The 19786-nt window shown below is 49.4% G+C and overlaps 1 protein-coding gene across 1 annotated transcript; it reads right to left on the reverse strand.

The window, feature by feature from the left end:
• Positions 1–573: 573 nt before the first annotated feature.
• Positions 574–17672, reverse strand: Atp1a1 (ATPase Na+/K+ transporting subunit alpha 1). The gene is made up of 22 exons (XM_023701723.1): positions 17543–17672; positions 16963–17022; positions 14717–14923; positions 14063–14176; positions 13612–13746; positions 13372–13489; positions 12597–12865; positions 11929–12127; positions 11549–11658; positions 9888–10022; positions 9049–9241; positions 7646–7821; positions 7052–7188; positions 6277–6427; positions 5788–5956; positions 5506–5660; positions 5101–5224; positions 3878–4023; positions 3637–3767; positions 3373–3474; positions 1349–1440; positions 574–921 (listed from the first exon to the last, which is right to left on the reverse strand). Exons 1-22 carry the CDS (start codon positions 17570–17572, stop codon positions 893–895), a joined length of 2982 nt encoding a protein of 993 aa, XP_023557491.1. The 5' UTR covers positions 17573–17672; the 3' UTR covers positions 574–892.
• Between the last annotated feature and the right edge of the window lie 2114 nt (positions 17673–19786).

The raw sequence follows: 19786 nt of genomic DNA on the forward strand, positions 1-19786 counted from the left end.
ATGACCACCGTTGGTGCCAAAGGTAACGTCCTGTCACACCTGCTTGAGGGGGACAGGCAGCAGTGCCAGCCAGCAGTAGTAGCTGGGGAAGATGACAGAACTCAGGAAGGATTATAAAAAGGAGAAAGCAGGTGTTCTCAGAGGTGACCCTGAAGCAGAGATCGCTTCACCTTTTCTCAGGGCCTTCCGGCACACAACATCTCAAAATGGTGCTGCTGGTGCCCGCAATCCAAAGAGAAGCGCCTGTCTGTAGGGTGCCTGGCAGGGCCGAGGGCCGGAGGCCTCAGCTAAGCCTCTGAAGTGAAGTTTCCCTCAGAAAGTGGGAGCTAAGGCCGTGGGGTGCCGCAGGCACAGCACAGAGGGAGGCAGTGCCCAGGAGATGGCCAAGGGAGCCCTGCTGCCATGCAAGAGCTCAGGCGGGAGCTTCCTCCTCGCCCAAGCTCTTACCCTGCTGACGAGATTCGAGGGGTCTGGGCTGGCTTCCTGACAAGCCCTGGGGATGCTGTCGGCGCTGGCCCTGGCCCACCCCCAAGAACCCACAGCTGCTCACAGACTCGGGCACCCAAGCCAAAATCCATTATAATAGCCATCTTTATTTGTAAAAATCCTGATATAAAATGTATTCTTTCTGTCTTTCCAGATTTTCCTTTTTTACAAAAACAAAAAGGCACATAAAACCCTTCCCTGCTGTCATTCCCGTAGATGGTGTTTTCAGGCAGCCCCCCTCCCCCCGTTATAGCTACATGCTTCATTCCAGGACATCCGGCTCCCACATGCTCCGGCGCTCCTACCAGGGTAGAGTTCTCAACTTCGAGACGGAAGTACACACAGGGGGACGGGGCGGATGCAGAGCGTGGCACGATGCTTGGTGGCGTGCAGGACAGGGGACTGACTAGTAGTAGGTTTCCTTCTCCACCCAGCCTGCAGGTGGGAAAAAAGAGAAAAGACAGGCATGAAGGCCCACCGGAGGGTGAGGCTTCAACACGGGACCGAGACTGGTTTTTGAATCAAACGTAGGACCTTGCGCTTACCAGGCAGGTGTGTGCCACCGAGCTACACCCTAAGCCCCAGGGACCTCAACAGCTGTCTACATTATTCGTGTTAGGCCTGTTGGTACCTGGAAAGATTGCTTAGGTTTCTGATTGTCACTACCTTGTATTTGACTTGTGTTTTTGAAGTCTGAGATAAGCTCAAATGCTAACTGGATCCTTCGTGCTGGAGATGGGGCTGCAGCCAGCTCACAGCAGCTACAGGGACTGGCTGGCCATGTGGGGAGCCAGCCCCAGCAGAAGCCCAGAGACCCCGTCCACCACCCGTCTCCCGGCCCCAGCTGCAAGGCCTGACTCACCGCCAGGGCGCCGCCGGATGATGAGCTTCCTGACCTCGTCATACACAAAGATGAGCAGGGAGTAGGGGAAGGCACAGAACCACCAGGTCGGCCTGCAGGGAGAACCAGGTGCACATTTATATATGGATACATGGATACAGTTCCAAGGAAGAAAGCAAGCCACACACGCTGAGGACTGGGGCAAAGCAACAAGCAGGCAGTTACTGCTCCCCGAGTCACTAGCAGGACAAATACCATCACCCAACCCCATCCTGCCCAGGCCTGGAGACGGGCTATGGGCTGCGGCCTGCACGCTGTGTAAAGGGAGTTCTGGCCGTCTGTGCCTTGGTTCTCATCAATTTGCTTTATAAGGTGAGGTGAGAAAATGTTGTGTTTTTTTTTTTTTTTTTGTGGAACCAGGTGTTGAACTCAGGCCCTTGTGCTTGCCAGGGAAGTGCTTATTTCGCTCAGCCATCTCCCCGGCCCAAGAACATGTTCTGTTGACCAAAGCAGACGAGACTGGCTTTCTTCCCTTTCTAGAGGAGCTCAGGTCCTGGTACTTGAAGACAAAGAACTGTGGGTCCAAGCCAGGTTATATCACCTAAATTTAGTCTCCCGATAATGTTACTTGGGACAGTCTACTGCATGTTAAGACTCCATGACCTGCAGGACTGACTGCGCCCCAACAGAGGACGAAGGTCTTCTTGGGTGCCAGAGGCTGCTGCCCCTCTGTTCCAGTCGGGAAGCTTCCAGCAGGCCCTTCCTCTTTCCACACATCCTCTGTGGCAGGGAAAAGGTGGCCTCCCTAAACTCAAAACACCAGAGAAACCAAACCACCTACCAAAACCGAGCAGGACCACCAGGAACAAGATCTCCAGTGGTTAGGACAGACTGACAGGCCCAGGAAACAGGCACGTCCTGAAATGCTGCCCTCCTCTAGAGTGTTTTTTTCACCTTTTAGGAGGACACTCATCGATGTTTCTAAGCCCTGCTTCCCACAAACAATGGGCAAGGCCAGCAGACTTCAACTTGGCACTCCTTGCTTATTATGTATGCTAGCTCTGCCCAAGGTGTCGGGAACAGGACACTGTGGCCCAAGCCTCAACAATTGCAATGAAGCGGGAGTGGAAATGACAATGCCAAAGAAGAGGTGAACTGCCCAGGGCCGGGAGGGCAAGAGCACGTGGCGACGCGCTCCAAGATCAGCCTAAAGGGCTCTCGGGATGGAGGGGAGGAAAGGGAAAAGGGCAGGGAAAGGAAGGCAGCCTCCTTACCAAACACACAGGCAGAGAATACTGGTGGACGCCAGGCTGGGACACAGACCCGCGATAGCAATCCCACCCCGCACCACAGCTATCTCCACACACCCAGGAGGGAGGGAGAGGCCAGTGGGTACTGCTTAGGTTAGGAATGAGGTCAGTGAACAGAAAAAGGCCACTAACAGGTCAGCTGAGATGGTCCAGAGAAGCCTGAGGAAGGAGGGGGAAACCGGGAGCTGAGTCTGACGCCTGACCTAGTCCTACAGGGCCTTTATCCTAAACGCTGCTTCAGTCTCACCCAGCTTCTACACACCACCACATACCTACTGTTTCACGCAGACACAAAGCTGCGGGGATCTCTGTGCCTGAGAACACAAGAGTAGAGAACAGTCCCTCGCTGTACTAAGGCCCAGCTGGGTCTGCGCAGACTTGTGGTGTGCTTCCCTGATCCTTCCTACACATGCTGGGCTCTGGAGTGCAGCCAGAGACCTCGGATCTGCTTCCAACCTTCGTGTGGGAGCAAAGGACTCAGAGCCCAGAAAGCTAAGGGGGTGAGTGACACCAAGGGGCTGCATACCCATCTGGTTTCGGACCAAACTTCAGGTCTGGGCAGCAGTCAGCGAGCCAATTTACAGACAAGAACAAGGCTTTCTAATTTCTGTAACCTGCAGGAATTTATGCGTACAGCTCTGACTTCTGAACTAGTATGCATGGCCATGGGGAAGGGTCAGCACGGTCTGCCGCATCTCTCTACCTCTGGGCGTGGAAGGGCCTCTGTTTACTTACTTGAGGGGATACATCCTAAGGGCGACACCCATTCCAGGGCAGTAGGAAAGGAAAGCAGCGAGGGCTGTCTCTTCAAAGAGGCCAAATATTAAGATCTTGTTCCTAAAAGTCAAGAGAGAAAAATCTTGAAAGGTGCAAAAACAGCTTTACTTTACTAATGCTGTGTTAAACGTCAGATCACCGTCCTGCTGGGCTTTCTGCAAAGCGCTCCAAGTCCCAGGTCCCTGCGTCAGCAGAGCCCTTGGCGTGCCCCTCAGCACTCACTTCATCCCCTGCTGGAAGACGGAGTTCCTCCTGGTCTTGCAGATGATCAAGTCTGCCCACTGCACCACCACGATGCTGACGAAGAAGGCTGTGTGGCAGGTGAACTCCACGATCTTCCTCTGCTCATAGGTCTGTTAATGCAAAGACATCAGCCTTGGCTCTTCATGCTCACGGGTGGTGGCACTGTGGCTGGGCTTCCGGACGTCAGGACCACAGCCTTAGGCACGAAGCCCTCGCTTACCCACTGCTGCCCATAGCTATCTTCCATGTCGTTGACCCAGCGGTCGTCCCAGTCCACACGGAGGCCCAACAGGTGGATCGGCAGGAAGCCGTTCTCAGCCAGAATCACGAAGTAAGTGAAGAAGCCCCCCAGGGCCTGGATCATGCCTAAGACATGGGAAACGCCACCTCAGTGCTAGAACCTCTCGCAAGGCCGTCTCCAAGCGTGCATCTAATCCCTGTAATAGCTGAGGAGCCCGGGAGGTCTTTATCACTGGTTTGGGAAGGCACAGGGAAGAGATACCTGGTCACGTATGGGCCAGGGGAGATGGGAGGGGAGACCCTGGGCGTACACAAAGGGTCCCAGATGCCCTCTACTTTGGAATCGCTTTTTATAGCTTAAAAAAATGACACAGGGGCCTTGTTTGTAAAACTTCCACTTCTCTTCTTGACCATCTGCTCCTAGTAGGCTTCCTTTCCCACCATTCAAAATGTTTACACATTGCTGTTGTGCCTTCTACTGTGGCGCATTCTAGATGCCCTCTCCCAACACCTCTCCTTTCACCTTTAAGACTGTTTCCCATTACATAACCTGACGGCACCACCCTAACTTCCTCAGGAGAGGACTGTCCCGTGCATCGAGGCCTGGCCGTCTCCTCTCAGAATGTTTTCACAGAGGTGAGCCAGCTACTCAGCAGGCCTAATTTCCATGAGGCACTAATCTGTTCTTCACCCGATCTGTTCTGCTAATATACCACAAGGGCAAGAACATGTGCTTAGAGTGGCTCCCCAAGGTTCCTCTGAAGGAGGTCAAGCAAAGGATTTCAAGATAAAATTTTGAATGTCTACTCCCAGACTTATTAACCAGTTACACTCAGCCTTCAGCAGATACTAAATTAAGCATGAGACCGGGCTCAGTGTGACCTACTGACTCAGCTGTCACATCCACAAATTTCTTCAGTGTTTTAACTCTCCAAATTAGAACGGTGTGTGCACACCTAGGTGAGCCACCACTCTCAGAGCTCTGCAGGTCTCAGTGAGAGAGAGTAGGCACCCCAGGGCAAGCGGAGCCCCTGTAAGTTGAGCAATTGCTCTGAAGTAGGATAGTTTCCAAAAACAGATCACCATGTCTCTTCTCACGTGGAAGAGAATTCTCACACCCTGAACTGGAACTCTCAGAAGGTTATCTCCATGTGACCGGAGGCAGATGCAGCCCCACAGCCCTGTGAATGTGTGGTGGCTCACCAATCTGCCCGTAGGCCATGCTGATCAGCCGCTCATTCACCAGCTTGTCAGTCTTGGGGTTTCGGGGCTGTCTCTTCATGATGTCACTCTCAGCTTGCTCGTACGCCAGTGAGATGGCAGGGACCTGGAGGAAGAGAGAGGGGATTAACGGTTACTAAAGAAAACGGACCAGGCGCCATGAACGTTACAAAATTCTTGTCCTTTTTGAAAAATCTGTTCTTTAATCCCAGGAGACAATATTATAGCTGCCCCTCCCCCCCAAAAAAGAAGCTGAATTATACAAAAGGAAAGAGAGTTCTTCACAACGCGTCTCATCCTCCTGGGAGGCAACAGGGTATGAGTCCTAACACCACTGTCTGAGGACACCTTACCACTCCACGAGGCATGGCTGTGACAGTCACTTACCATGTCAGTGCCTAAGTCAATGCAGAGGATGGTAACAGTCCCCAGTGGCAGTGGAATGTTTGCAATAATAAATATCAGGAAGGGAGTGATCTCTGGAATGTTACTGGTAAGGGTGTAAGCAATGGATTTCTTCAAGTTATCAAAGATCAGACGACCTAGAAAACAAGAATTTTTATTGTGCATCTTCAAGGATAGAAATAGACCATAACCAGGTACAGAAGTGGACGCTGACTGCAGTCTCTGTCCAGGCTTCTGATGAACTTCTGAATCCAGTTTTCTCACCTTCTTCTACTCCAGTCACGATGGAGGCAAAGTTGTCATCCAAAAGGATCATGTCAGCAGCTTGCTTAGACACATCGGAGCCGGCAATCCCCATAGCGACCCCAATGTCTGCTTTTTTCAAAGCTGGCGAGTCATTGACGCCATCGCCGGTGACAGCCACAATAGCACCCTGCCCAGGAAGAGAGAGGGACATGGGTTAATCAAACCTGTATCTTCAAAGGATGGAAACCAGAGACATGTGCCTCTCCTGGGCCACAGGAGCCCGCCTGTCCCCACAGATCGAGATCGGTCTTGGAGCATTTCAGCAAAGCTCTCCACCAAGCGGCAGGAAGGAAAAGACAACAAATGTATTCCTCCTCCGGGACCTGGGAGGCCCCTCCTAAAGCCCCTCGGAGGTGCTGGAGCTGGGAGGCTCCTCTGTTGCTTTGCTGTCACTGGAACCCCAAGCCGAGGCCCCCATGCTATAGCAGCTGGCCTCAGCCCACACACCTGCCGCTGGCAGCCTTCCACGATGATGAGCTTCTGCTGAGGGGACGTCCTGGCAAACACAATCTCTGTGTGGTGCTTCAAAATGTCGTCCAGCTGTTCCGGGCTCATGTCCTTCAGATCGCTGCCGTGTAAGACACAGGCCTTGGCGTCTCTAGAATTGGAACCAAAATCCTAACAAGGTTACTGTCATTTCGCCAGCGTGGACAGGAGACACACAGCCAACACGCTATAAACGGAAAGCACAGACGCAACTGTGCACTGTCTGAGAGCTGCATGGGACAGAGAGGGCATCCCCTGCGCAGCGCGGGCTGGCCACAGAGCACGTCCACACAGGCGCTCGCACCCAGCGCACTGCTTCCTGCACAACAGGCTGTCGCCTTCCTTCCTCTAGCTTTACCAGACACACTGCAAGAGGCTGTGAAACTGTTTTAGAAAGTAGCAGAGCTGATGAAAGACCAAACCTCCTCTACCCTTCAAGCAGGGTGAGGAGGCCCTAAAACTTGGCAAAACAAAAAGAAAGTGAAGGTAAAACTCCTCCGTGTATTTTCGCTATTGCCCATGTATCTTCCTGTTGGCCTCAATTGTCCAGCCAACTGCCCCCCACTTTACTGTGTTAGCTTGGACCTGGAGGGCGTCAAGGTCCTAATACATGCACTGCGCACAGGAAGGCACTGAAACCAGGCAGCATGGTGACTACAGCAGGAAAGTGGGGCGAGCTGCGATGCAGGATCCGCTGCGCGGCCCCACTCCTTGGGGTCTGCACTTCCAGCCTCACCTGGGGTTCACCTGGCTCACTGGGATGTTGAGGCGGGCAGCGATGTCTTCCACAGTCTCGTTGCCCTCTGAGATGATGCCCACACCTTTGGCAATGGCTTTCGCTGTGATTGGATGGTCTCCTGTGACCATGATGACCTAAGAAACAGGGTCGCTTACTGAACACAGCCACAGGGCAGATAACCTTAAAAAGTCAGTCTTACTCCAGGTGAGTAGACAAGAATAAATATACTATTAAGGGCACAGCAGCTTGGAAACCCAGAAGAGAAAAAAGCACACAGAAAGCCAAGAAAGTATTGATTTGCCATTACCAAAGTGTAAACACACGGATTCAGAGAAAGGCAGCACAACGTCAATGTCCAGATTACCCTTGTGCGCGGGCACGTCACAGTGCAGAACAAACACTGTTCTGTGCTTACAGTCACATAAGAATACTAAAGTTTACTGAAACTAGCAATAAGTCAGTAAGTAAAGCACCCATGCTGCTGGCACGGCCTTAGAGCCGAGGGTGCTGGGCAGCGTTTTCAAGCTGCCCAAGTTTGAGAAAGAGTAACACACGGAAAGAACACAAAGCCGGGGTGGCCCCAGGTGCTACCTTGATCCCCGCGCTCCGGCATTTGCCCACGGCGTCAGGAACGGCAGCCCGCGGAGGGTCGATCATAGAGATGAGCCCCACGAAGCACAGGTTGTCCAGGGGGAAGTTCACTTCATCAGTGTCGAACTGGAACCCTTCGGGGAACTGCTCATCTGGCAGGAGGAGGTGGCAGAAACCTGCAGGAGGCAGGGGCCTGTGAGGACCTCCAGCGCCGCGGCGAGCACGCGCCTGCCGTGGCCAGCTGTCCTTCAGGCCTACCTCCTGCAGGACGTTTGGATTTTTCTTCTCTGCGTTAGGGACTTGGGCCCCGGCTCTGCCACTGACCGATCCAGCTCACTCTATAGCCCTCCGCCTTCTAGACTGTACCAAGTGGCCCTGGCTGGCCTCTAACTTGCTGTTCTCCTGCCTCGGCCTGGGGAAACCGGGAAGGGTCTTGGAACTTCCACTGAGAGCTGGTGAGGTAGCTCAGCAGTCTCAGCACCTGCCTGGCAAGTGCAAGGACCGAGGTTCAATTCCTGCGGTACCAAATGCTGTGTGGCCCACCCCTGGGCCCAGTGAGCGGGCAACTGAAACCAGGCGTGGTGGCACACGCCCGTAATCCCAGCACTAGGGAGGCTGAGAGTTAAGCTATTAAGCTTTCGCAAACCATTTAAATATCAGTCTCAGCTGCCCTTGCTGGAGAAATTGGAGGCCACACCTCTGCTCACTTGATCATCTGACCAAAGTAAATCCTGAGCACAGGGTGGGGAGTCACGCTAGCCACCTTCAGGTCTTTTGGTTAGAGCCACAGAGGGCAGACACCATGGCTATGTGGGCGAGGGTGAGCAAGAAGAGGCCAGGCAGGTGGTATCCAACCTGAGGAGTGACCATCACGTAGATCATGAATCTGCATCTGCTAATCCACAAAATACTGTAAGTGCTACTTTTCAGATACACGGGACAGTGGGTACAAAAAACTGCTAAGCCTCAGTAGCTGTCAGAGTAGGACTGACAGCACACGGCCTAAACATTCACTGCTTGTGTTGTCTGTTCCCACAGAAATACACAGCCATTTCAGGGTGGCCAGGAGGAACCAGCTTCAGCTAAGTGCACTGAGAAGAAACGATTTTAATGTAACTAACTGTAGACCAGGGCCACAGCACCAAGGCTGAGGTGACAGAGGTCTCTCTGCATCTTACAAGGAGCCTAAGCCCACAGGTCTAAGTACAAATCAGAAGCAAGTCAGCAGGACTGTGCTTCACAGTACAACACAGTGGGTATTACTCCAGCACTGACTGACTGCCCTAGAGAAACTCCAGGCCAACAGGCCCAGAGTTACAGGGAGCGCGTCACCCGTGCCTGCCCACGAGGCCAGGGTGCTAACCGCGCACCAGGCCACTGCCCGCCAGCAGCTCTCTACATACCCAGCACTCGCTCTCCCAGGCCGCCCAGCTCCAGGTAGGCGTTCTGAAATGCATCCTTCAGCTCCTCGTCCAGGGGCTGCTCCTTGCCGTGCAGGAGGATGGAGCTGCAGCGGTCCAGGATCCTCTCGGGAGCACCCTTCATCACCAGCAGGTGTCGCGGCTCATTTGTGTTGGGGTTCTTGTGAATGGATAACTGCGGAGAAGGGTCGGAGGGGAACATCAGACAGCTGCCAGGGACAATCCATGCAGGAAAACAAGCTTCGCTAGTTAGTGTTCGTTAGCAAATAAACAACCATCTTCTTTCTGAAATTTGAAGTATCTCATACTTCATGACATACTTTGAATACTACAGAAAAAAAATGAGGCTGGGTGTGGTAACACAGCCTATAATCCCAGTCCTCAGGCGATTGAGCCAGGAGGATCTCTGTGAGTTCAAGGCCAGCCTGGGCTACAAAGTGAGTTCAAGGCCAGACCCTGTCTCAAAAAGACAAAACAAAAACCAAAAAGGGCACAACATTTTCATGAACATAAACACTTTCAGGCTGGGGTGACAGCTCCATGGTCCAAGTGCCTGCCTGGCAAGCACAAGGACCCAGGCTCGATCCCCAGAACCCTAGGCGTGCCTCAATTAAATACTATTAAATACTTTAGGGACCGGTACACACCTCTGCATGTGCAGCTGCTCACACTGCCCCATGCCAAGCCATAGGAAGCAAGCATTCCACAGGGCACAAGCAACATTTTGGAAGGGCTTGCATTCGCACTACTGGCGTCCACGGCTCACATCTGTCCCTACAGCTCCCTCCCGGACTGCCCCCAACACCACGGGCTCTCCGGACCTGGTACTTATTGGTGGAGTTGAATGGTATCTCGACGATCTTGGCATATCTGTCTCTCATCTCCTTCACGGATCCGCAGCAGAGCTCGATGCATTTTAACAGTGCGGACTCAGAGGCGTCTCCCGCAACTGCCCGCTGCGAGCAGAGAAATCATCTGTTAGTGACCCCAGAAAGGATTCCCCGTGGCATCACTGAGAAACAGGAAAAATAGCAGAAAGGACTATATTCTTGGTGGAGACTGGAGCGAGCAGGGGAGGGCGGGCACAGCAATGGGAGTCAAGGGGACCCAGGACACCTGGCTTGCTGTGCCCCACACTCAACTCCAGCCTCCTTCCCGCCCTGAGCCAGCTTCCTCGAGAAGTGTGCAGGACAACAGCGCGGTCACTGGCCTGCTGGAGTCTGCTTCTAGCTCCCCACCCTACCTGCCTCAGGGAACGTCAAGGAGCCAATGCTATTTTAAAGTGCTTATTTTTGGCTATGAACCTGAAAATACCGAGGAAGAGGGAGACACTTACAATACCTCTCACTGTTGTAGATTTTAGTAGGAAATGGCTTAAGGTCTCAGGACTGGGTACAAATTGTATTAAGGCAAAATAAAGGACCTGATGGAAAGTAACACTGTCACTCTCAGCTGCACACAACTTTTACTTAGGAAGAAAATATTCTAGAACACAGAAGGCTACAAATTCAGGTCAGCACTAAGCAAAAAGCAAGTGCCACATTTGTTGACACACATAAAGTAAGTAAGGGTCACTTTTAAGAAAAGCCAGACACTAAAACAGAATAGGCGACTGCCCTTCCCTACCTTACGTTTTACAATTTTGGAGCTAACATTATCATTGCTACAGCTCAATTCCTCAAATACACAGAATACATCTTCTGCTACTTTGCTGGAATTTCTAAATCAAGAAGGATGTGAGACTCTCAAGCCTCAATGCTCAAAGCCTAGAAACTCCCACTGTGAGGCAGGCATGCCAAACTTTATTCCCAAGACAAACAACATCATCCTTGAATCAGGTGAACGCCAAGAAAATCTGTGTAAGGACTCATCATGGCGCCTCTTCACAACAGAAGCCCTCTCAGTGACATCAAAACCATACTTGCTTTGGCAAAATTCACATGAGAACCACTGCAGGCAACTCCAGAGTCACACGTGACTCTGTCCTCCTTGAGGACTGTGCAACACATGAGCTGAGACTGTGTCTGAACGAGGGCAGCACAGGAAAATCCTGGTCATTCTAAAATGCGCGAGAATTGCGTAAGGCTGAACTCACTGTTCGAACCCACAATCATCTTTCTGCATCATCAGTAAACAAGCTCAGAACAAGTAAGAGAAACAGTCCAGCTATTTTACGAAAGTAAATAGCTTAAGCGATTTACTGGAATCTAGTGCATCCTAACACGCAAATGTGATTATCGAGTCACTAAAGCTAAGCTTCAATTTTTAGTCTGTCTTCTTTTTCCAACCAACACGGACAGTGGGCACGGGAGGTACTTCACACCTACCGCGCATGCTCTGCACAGTGAGCGCCTCACAGCCAGCCAGAGTGAGATGTGTTAACACAAAGGCAAAGCTATTCAAAGCATGCTCCCAGGCAGTCCTATGGTGTCCCTCCCACTCCCCAGCAACCTACTGGCCAAAAGTAACTCCTGAACATTACCTTAAGGATAGGTATGTTTTCCTGGTTAGCCTGAAACACAGCCCTGTTACAAAGGCCTGCAATTCTGGACAGAGCGAGCCAGGTGGCTGATGTCTTGTCAAATGAGACACCTGACGGGAAACAGGACCAGAAAATGACACATTAACTTTGAGCACTATGCTACAATCTCAGTTCTCCTATTACAAATTAATAATCTGACAACTTGTTACATGTTGCTTGCTAGTTAATGTAACTAGTTTTACACACCTTCTCATCATGATAGAACAAAGTAACTTTTCTACCAATATGCAAAAAAATCTGACTTCAATCAAATGATACACAAGTTTAGAAGCTGCCAGAACGTGGGCAGGGAGCAGGAGCCCAGGTAGCCTTGCCCTTACCACTCTGGTTCTCTGTTGTATCAGCTTCGTGGATTTGATTGTCAAACCACATGTGGGCCACTGTCATCCGGTTCTGAGTCAGGGTTCCAGTTTTATCTGAGCAGATGGTAGAGGTGGACCCCAAGGTCTCCACAGCCTCCAGGTTCTTCACCAAGCAGTTCTTCCGCGCCATACGCTTAGCAGTTAGTGTCAGACACACCTAGAGAGACGTTAGGACAAGATGAAGCAACCTGGTCAGAACGCCGCACCAACGCCAGCTGCACCCTCATACGGGAGAAATTCATCCAACATTCTGTCTTTCTAATCTTGGGAAGTCTGAAGATAATGATAACAAGAGTTCCTCAGCCCCCAGAAGCAAGAGACTGAAAAAACACCTGCCAGAATTTACCATATTCGATTCCTAACCTACTAGTTCTTTCTCTGTAATAATACTGTGGGCTCTGTATGTGATGATCTAAGAATAAAATATATGCTTTAGGGTTTCTGAATTAACCTGCTGAAGTTTTTCAACCAAAGCTTACCATGAAACACAGAATGGAAGAAAAACTATAAAGCAACACGAACAAGGACAGTAAGGTAGCAAGCCCTCCGTAGAGGCTACAAAGCAAGTCCTGTGCCCGTGCAAGCCGACCTGGCCAGGGTGACCAACACATCCCCATGCTTCTTACCGTGACAGTGGCCAGCAAGCCTTCGGGCACATTGGCGACAATAATGCCAATGAGGAAGATGACAGCCTCAAGCCAGGTGTACTCCAGGATCAGAGAAAGGACAAAGAAAGACACACCCAGGAACACAGCCACGCCCGTGATGATGTGGATAAAATGCTCAATTTCTGCAGCAATGGGTGTCTGGCCTCCTTCCAGCCCAGAAGCCAAGGTAGCAATTCTTCCCATCACAGTGCGGTCCCCCGTGTAGACAACAATGCCCCGAGCAGTGCCTTAAAAACACCGAAGCGAGAAGGAACTGCACCAAACCGTACAGAACTAGAAAGGCCCAAAGATTTTACACCATTACACAGCATGGATTCAGTGAGGCACAAACTATGCTTGTAAAGGACTAGTGCCTTGGCTGTATTTGCTGTTTTAAGCCAGTCATTTTGGCCAAGAGACTTCTACCCACCGGCAGAGCAGCAACCCAAGCACGCTGGCCCGGCGCTGTCACTGTAAGAGACGGCGGGGGGACGTGGTGAGGGGGCAAGCACCTCTGCTCAGTGTTGACAAACGGAGAAAATTTAAGAAAAACAAAAAAAAAACAAAACAAAACAGGGACAACGGCTCAAGCTCCCCTCCTGTCCCTCTCTTGGATAGAGGCTTTCGTTCCCCCCAATAAATATATTCTGCTCATTAAGAAACAAAACACCAGCTGTGTCTCTGGTCTTTTTTATCTAACACCCACAATACGTAAATACCACATCATCTCTCAGAGTTGCTTAAAACAGTTTACCTTCAACACAGTTGGTTGAAAAAAAGGCAATGTTCCTGGTCTCCAAGGGATTTTCGTTTGTGAAATCCGGAGACCTGGTTTGGGGCTCCGATTCACCAGTGAGGGAAGAGTTATCCACCTGTGTGTGAGAACAGTAAGAGCCACGTGAGAACTCACCGCTCCCTCTCGGGCCCAGGGCCACTGGGCGCTCCAGCCACTCTGCCCACGGCCGGCCTGGGGGCGGGCAGGGGGCGGGTCTACCTTGCAGCCATTTGCAGATATGATTCTGAGATCAGCGGGGATCCGGTCTCCTCCTTTCACTTCTACTAGATCCCCGACTACAACTTCTTCTGCATTTATGCTCATCTTCTCACCATTGCGAATCACGAGAGCTTGCTTTGGAAGGAAGAGATCACACCGGTAAGTAGGTACTAACGAGGAAAAGGGAGTGACCAAGGCAGGAATCACAAAATCACGAGGATCTGTGCTAGCTACGGGAACGCACAGTGGAGACACTACCCATCTTTGAATAACACAAGACACAAAAGCTTGCCTAAGAGTAATCTGACTGATGCTGCTCTCGGAAATTAGGCCTGTTTTCAGGGCTGTGCTTGGGTGGCGCCGCTTCACACTTGGAGAACTCTAACTCGACATGAACTCCTGCCTTGAGGGATGTCAGACCCCCTCACGGAGAAGAGCAAGCATCAGATACCTGCGGGACCATGTTCTTGAAGGAATCCATGATCTTTGAACTCTTAGCTTCTTGATAGTAGGAGAAACAGCCAGTTATGATGACGACAGCGGACAGCACCACACCAAGGTACAGCTGGAGGGGAAGACAAGACAGGCCGCTGGCGCTTAGCACAGCACTGGGAACATTCAAGCCATTCTTGGCCAGATAAAAATGGAAAGATCAAGGCTCCGAAACGCAGAACGCATGCCCTCATCTTATCATCCCCACGTACTGGAGGCGCAGAAACAGAGTCTGATGTAGGCACTTGGTCCCTAAGTTGATCAACCTATGGAAATAATCTGGACATATCTTACTTTTCCTGCTTTATTAAAACAAAGGCATTTTTTTTCAAATAACTTGTGACTTCAGGAGAACAGCCGTCAACCTTAGTGTGCCAACAGGGAAACCTGGGCTCCACCATCTGCTAAGTGGCAGCCAGACTTAGGCAACACTGCTTGTTCTCAGTAGCCACCTGCAGGTGGACAGGTCAGGAGGGAGCCCTGAGCAGAAGGCAGGAGAACACTCACAGCAGGAAGCGGGAGAACTGCTTGGCTAGGAAGGGGCAGCTACCACACCCAAAAGTAAGTGGTGGGGATCATAGGCCAGCTGACACTGCACGTACCCACTACTCACATTATCGTTTGAGGGTCCCTCTTCCATGCTTAAGCTTTCAATGCCATAAGCCAAGAAGCAAAGAATTGCTCCGATCCACAGTAACATTGAGAACCCTCCGAACAGCTGCCGGCAGAATTTGACCCATTCAGGAGTGGTAGGAGGGGGTGTGAGGGAGTTAGGGCCATCTCGGGCCAGGATCTCAGCAGCCCGAGCAGAGGTTAAGCCCTGAGGAGTAGAGAAACAGAGGTGAGACAAACTGTACCACACGAAGCCACTGACACATGTACCCGATAGCTGGGGAGCTGCACTGAAGGATTCAGGGAAGAAACGCAGCTGCCCAATTTCTCCATGATGATCTCTCGGTTCAGACAAACAAGAAGTACACATTTCTGAGGAGCATCCCCATTAAAACTCTTCTAAAAATGATCCATGGACAAATCTGAAATCTGGCCCACTTTCCCTAGATCATAGCATATGTGCCAAATTACCCGTCTTTATCAAACCATTCAGTCCTGCATATTGAGGGTTTCAAGTCACCTGTGCCCTGAACTAGTTGGGTCATGGAAGGGAGAGAAACTACAAACATCAGAAGAAGAAAAACTGGAAATCGAAGTCTTACTGGATTAACAGTCAAGTTTTAAGTACAGAACTTCACTCCTACGATGGCCATAATATGTGTGTCTCAATGCGGGGTACCTTGCAGCATCACCAGTGGGGCAAGCGCAACTACAGCACGTGCACCCCAGAGCTACAAGCCGCCTGATGGGACAGGCACTCAAGTCAGAGGGAATGTGCGAAATTAATTAACCTGTTTAATTCTCCTGATAGCCCTCAGCTATTATTAACCCTATTTATAAGTAAAGCAATAAGCCTGCAGCATGTAATAACCGACTTAGCGGAGCTGGGGAGATGGCTCAGTAGAATAAGTGCTTCCCTGACAAGTGCAAAGGTCTGAGTTCAATCCCTGGTTCCGAAAAAAAAAAAAAAGAAAGAAAGAAAGAAAGAAAAACAAACCTGACTTGGCTCACAGAGAACACAATTCATAAATCTGAGGTGAGCAGGGCATGGCGGTGCCTGCCTGCACTGCCAAGTACTCAGCAGGCTGAAGCAGGATGATTTTAAATTCAAAGCCAGCCTGTACAATTTACTGAGACTCTGTCTCAAAATAAAATTTAAAACAGTTGCTGGGAATGTAGCTCTGCTCTTCCCAGTAGTGAAAAAGCAAAGCAAAACAAAAACCTGTGAGTGGGCCGGCCAGATAGTTCAGTTGACTAAAGCACCTGCTGCAGCAGAGCACAGCAGCTGGGGTTCGATCCCTGAGTGTCACACCATGCCAGCCCTGCCCCTGGAGCGCGCTGAGATGGTGACTGAGATTGGGCGTGGTAGCACATGCCTATAATCCCAGTGCGTGAGACTGAAAACAGGAGGATCTCTACAAGTCCCATCTACGTAGCGAGACCCTGTCCTAACTAAATTCATTTAAAAAAAAAAACTTTGCAACAACAGGTAAGGCATACCCAGGTAGCTTGGCCTGCCGGACACACAAGTCGTCTGACAGCATGTCACTGAGCTTGGTCAAACCGCTCTAGGGCGGAGCTGTCCCTACCAGAGGGTCTTCTTACGGCCCCTGATGCTCTGCTGCAACGACTGATCACTTTGGCCTGCAAGTCACCCCTCAGACATATTTCAGTCAGTGTCTACAAATAACAACAGTTCTTTTAGATTTACTTTTATAATGTTTGTAGAAAAAAAAATCAAAATTCTCTATATAATGATACATATTTTTTTAATCAAATTTCTTTGAATTTCGTGAAAAAGTTTCAAAGAAAGGACAGAATAACCAAAGTTTTGAGTTTCCATGAGGTAACTGGGAAAAGCATGGAAACTTAAATTTATGAAAACCCACCTAGCTGAAGTAGTCATTTCAAGGGAAAAAAGTAAAGTATAAAAATAAAGGAAACATTTATAATCAAAGGTTTGGGAATGGAATGAGAGTGTCTTTGGAGCCAATTTCAAGTCTTGGTGCTCCAAAATATTGGTTTGAACCTGCTGTCAAACAGGAAAAAACGATCACCTTTCAAGAAGTTTCAGGAAAAACAAATGGTAGTATGGAAAAGCCCAAGATCTGCACGTGTCACATAGTAGATCTTCACCTGACAGGTGTCACTGTACTCTTCCTGGAACCCCCAAAGCCAGACCATGATGTGGGACAAAACGGTAACAGGAAAACAAGGATTCTATACAAGTTTCAAACAAGAACGTACCCGGCTCAAGTCTGTTCCATATTTACGGTGAAGTTCATCAAGGCTAAGTTTATGGTCATCCTAGGGGAAAAGAGGAACAAGGGACAGAATTAAGCACCATACCACTAGGCAGGCACAGAAAGCTGCCACACTACTTGTTCTCATCACGAGGGAAATAAGCACATTTCTCTTTATGTGCGCACAGTTTTAGGCTACTGCCTGATGGCTCAACAGTCGCACAGCTGTCTCCCGAGAGTTCTTTTCTGGGCATGGTTAATGCTGGTGATGGAGGTCATTACTGCTCCCCACAGGAGTCTGAGGAACCCTGCTGCTCTTAAGAGAGCCCGAGAGTCCTCGCTTGTCCTATCTGGTGACCAGGCAGATTCTAGAAGGCTGAGTGTGTGGAGGCCTCCGTGGTCTGTGGAGGTTCAGAATTTTGTGTTCAGCAGAACCTAAAGGAAGGCAGAGACCTAAAGGTGGCCAGCGCTTGTGGGGACCTCTGGTACTGTTGGGGGAGGGAGGGAGCAACTTTTCCAACCCTCTGGAAGACCTCTAAGATACCACTTTCTAAGAATAAGCAGCAACCTCCTTCCCAGCTTACCATAGAAACTTCTTTCTTGAGTTCATCCATATCCCTCTCTTTCTTGGCCTTTTTGCTCTTTTTGTCGCCTTGTTCTGAAACTGCTGCGGGCTCATATTTATCACGTCCAACCTACAGGCGAATGTGAGAAAGGGGTGATTGTGAACCATGCACAGCACCTAAAATCTGCAAACAGCCGCTCTCTAAGGTCCCTGGGACAACAGTCACAAACATGTAAGTGTGCAACTGTGTTACATCAACGAAGCTACCCTCGATCACAGCTGCCACCATTACTCAGGATATACCTGAGGGCCCCAAGGGCAACGGGAAGGCTGTGGGGTTACGTCACAGCCCTGACAGAGCACCCTCATGTGGGTGCGTGGGGTGAGGAGTCGCGCTGTCCAAATCTCCACTCTTCACCCTTCTACCTTCCCCACTAGAAGAATGAAACTGCTGTGCTCACTCGTCAGCTCAGGAGACACAAGGCAGTACTGAGGAGTCTGCACGGTGACACAACCAGGCCTGCTTCAGGTCCCGAGCACTACTCTACCACAGCAGCTGTCTATCTTCAGGCAAGTCACTACTCCCAAGACTTCTTCTCTTGCATGGAAATAAGACTTCTGCCAACCTTATGTGGTACTTTTGAGGGTTAAATGGTCATTTTTATATTGCAATTTTTTTTTCACCTTGTAACGGATAGCACTAGGTATCAAGTGTTGGTATCTTCAGTGTTCATGTCAGAACAGCGACCTTCTCCTCTACTTGTATTAAGTCAGCCTAAAAATTCTTAAAATTCTTTGAGGAAAAAAATTCCTCACTCCATTCTGAAGCCTGAAAATAAAACCTCCAAAATGAAAGTCACTAGAAATGTTTTGACATAAGCAGGATGTAGGAAATGTGCGCACACTATCACACAATTCACAGGATCCACCTACACCTCTTGAAAACTGGAAGAATTTTTAGAGAAAATGTTGATTCTATAGTTTAAATTTAGATTGTTCCACTCCCTCAATCCGTTTAAATGCCTGCGTATATCTATGGGAAACCTGAATGTGGTGCTTCAAAGTCAGTCCCAGGAGCACAAGAGATCCCTCCAACTCTCCCAACTGCCGCCCACATCTCCAACTTGGAAAGGGGGTGTAGGTATTAGTAATTTTCCTAAAATGGCTGATAACTGGTGCTATTACTATTACTTTGTGGCTCTCTACTAAGGCAATACTTGTATTCAGATTATAATTTTATTACGCGGAAATGAAAAGAAAATCAAGAAGTACATGTGTTTCCAACATAACTAATACAACTGTAAGTAAAAAAAAAAAAAAACCACAATACTCATTTGAATTTGAGATTCCAACTTTGTGCTTGGTATTAGCGTTGGAGATATTTATACTAGTAGCCCTGCTCCACCCGTGGCCACTGCCAGCGTTACTTGACAAGTAAGGTCCAGGAGTTCGGGCACTTCAGTGCTCATCTTATCAGTTCAGAATGGAGAGGTCTAAAGATAGCTGGCGTTCCTGACATTCTCCCCACTGTGGACAGCCACTCTCCGAAGTGCCTCTTGGAGCAGAGCGCTTGGTGCCAGAGTAAACTGAAAACTAATCATACATCATGACGGCAAAGAGACACAGCGAGAGGAAAAGCCAGCTTCTACCAGAAAGGAATCATAGTCTAAGCTGGCATTTCCTTCACAAATTTAGGGAAAAACACAACTTGGAACTCACTTTGAAGACACGGACTATGAATAGCTAAGACTTAGGTAGCTGGTTTGTACCAATGTTCAAAGTACAGCTCATAAATTTTTAGGGCAGTTGATTTTTATTAAAATATATTTAAGTGACAATCAAAGTTAAATAAAAATCCATCAGCCTCCCCATCTATATGCTTTGATTATTTTGAGACACTCAATACTTTCCACTCCAAAAGAAGGGAGAATGAATTATTGGTGCAGCTAGGCCTTGGATACCTTCCAACATTTTATCACTGTTTATAAAATAAATGTCTTGCTCGCAAGCTTCAGAGCTATCGATGGTAAAGTTAGCTGGAAATCTGGATTCTCAGTAACTGCCCTTTCTCACCAATTCTTATCGTGTAAGGCATATTTTAACGAGGTCATTTTTGAAAGGTATGTAGAAAGTATTAATATACGAAACTGCCTTTCTTCAAATTTTTCATCTTTTCACTAGCCAATGTTTGCACAGCAGAACTAGCCAGCTTATCAATTCAGATCTTTCTCATGAGTTAGTAATTTAATAGTAGCTTATCCTG

Source organism: Octodon degus, unplaced genomic scaffold (genome assembly GCF_000260255.1).
Source record: "Octodon degus isolate 3935 unplaced genomic scaffold, OctDeg1.0 scaffold00140, whole genome shotgun sequence".
Classification (NCBI taxonomy): Eukaryota; Metazoa; Chordata; class Mammalia; order Rodentia; family Octodontidae; genus Octodon; species Octodon degus.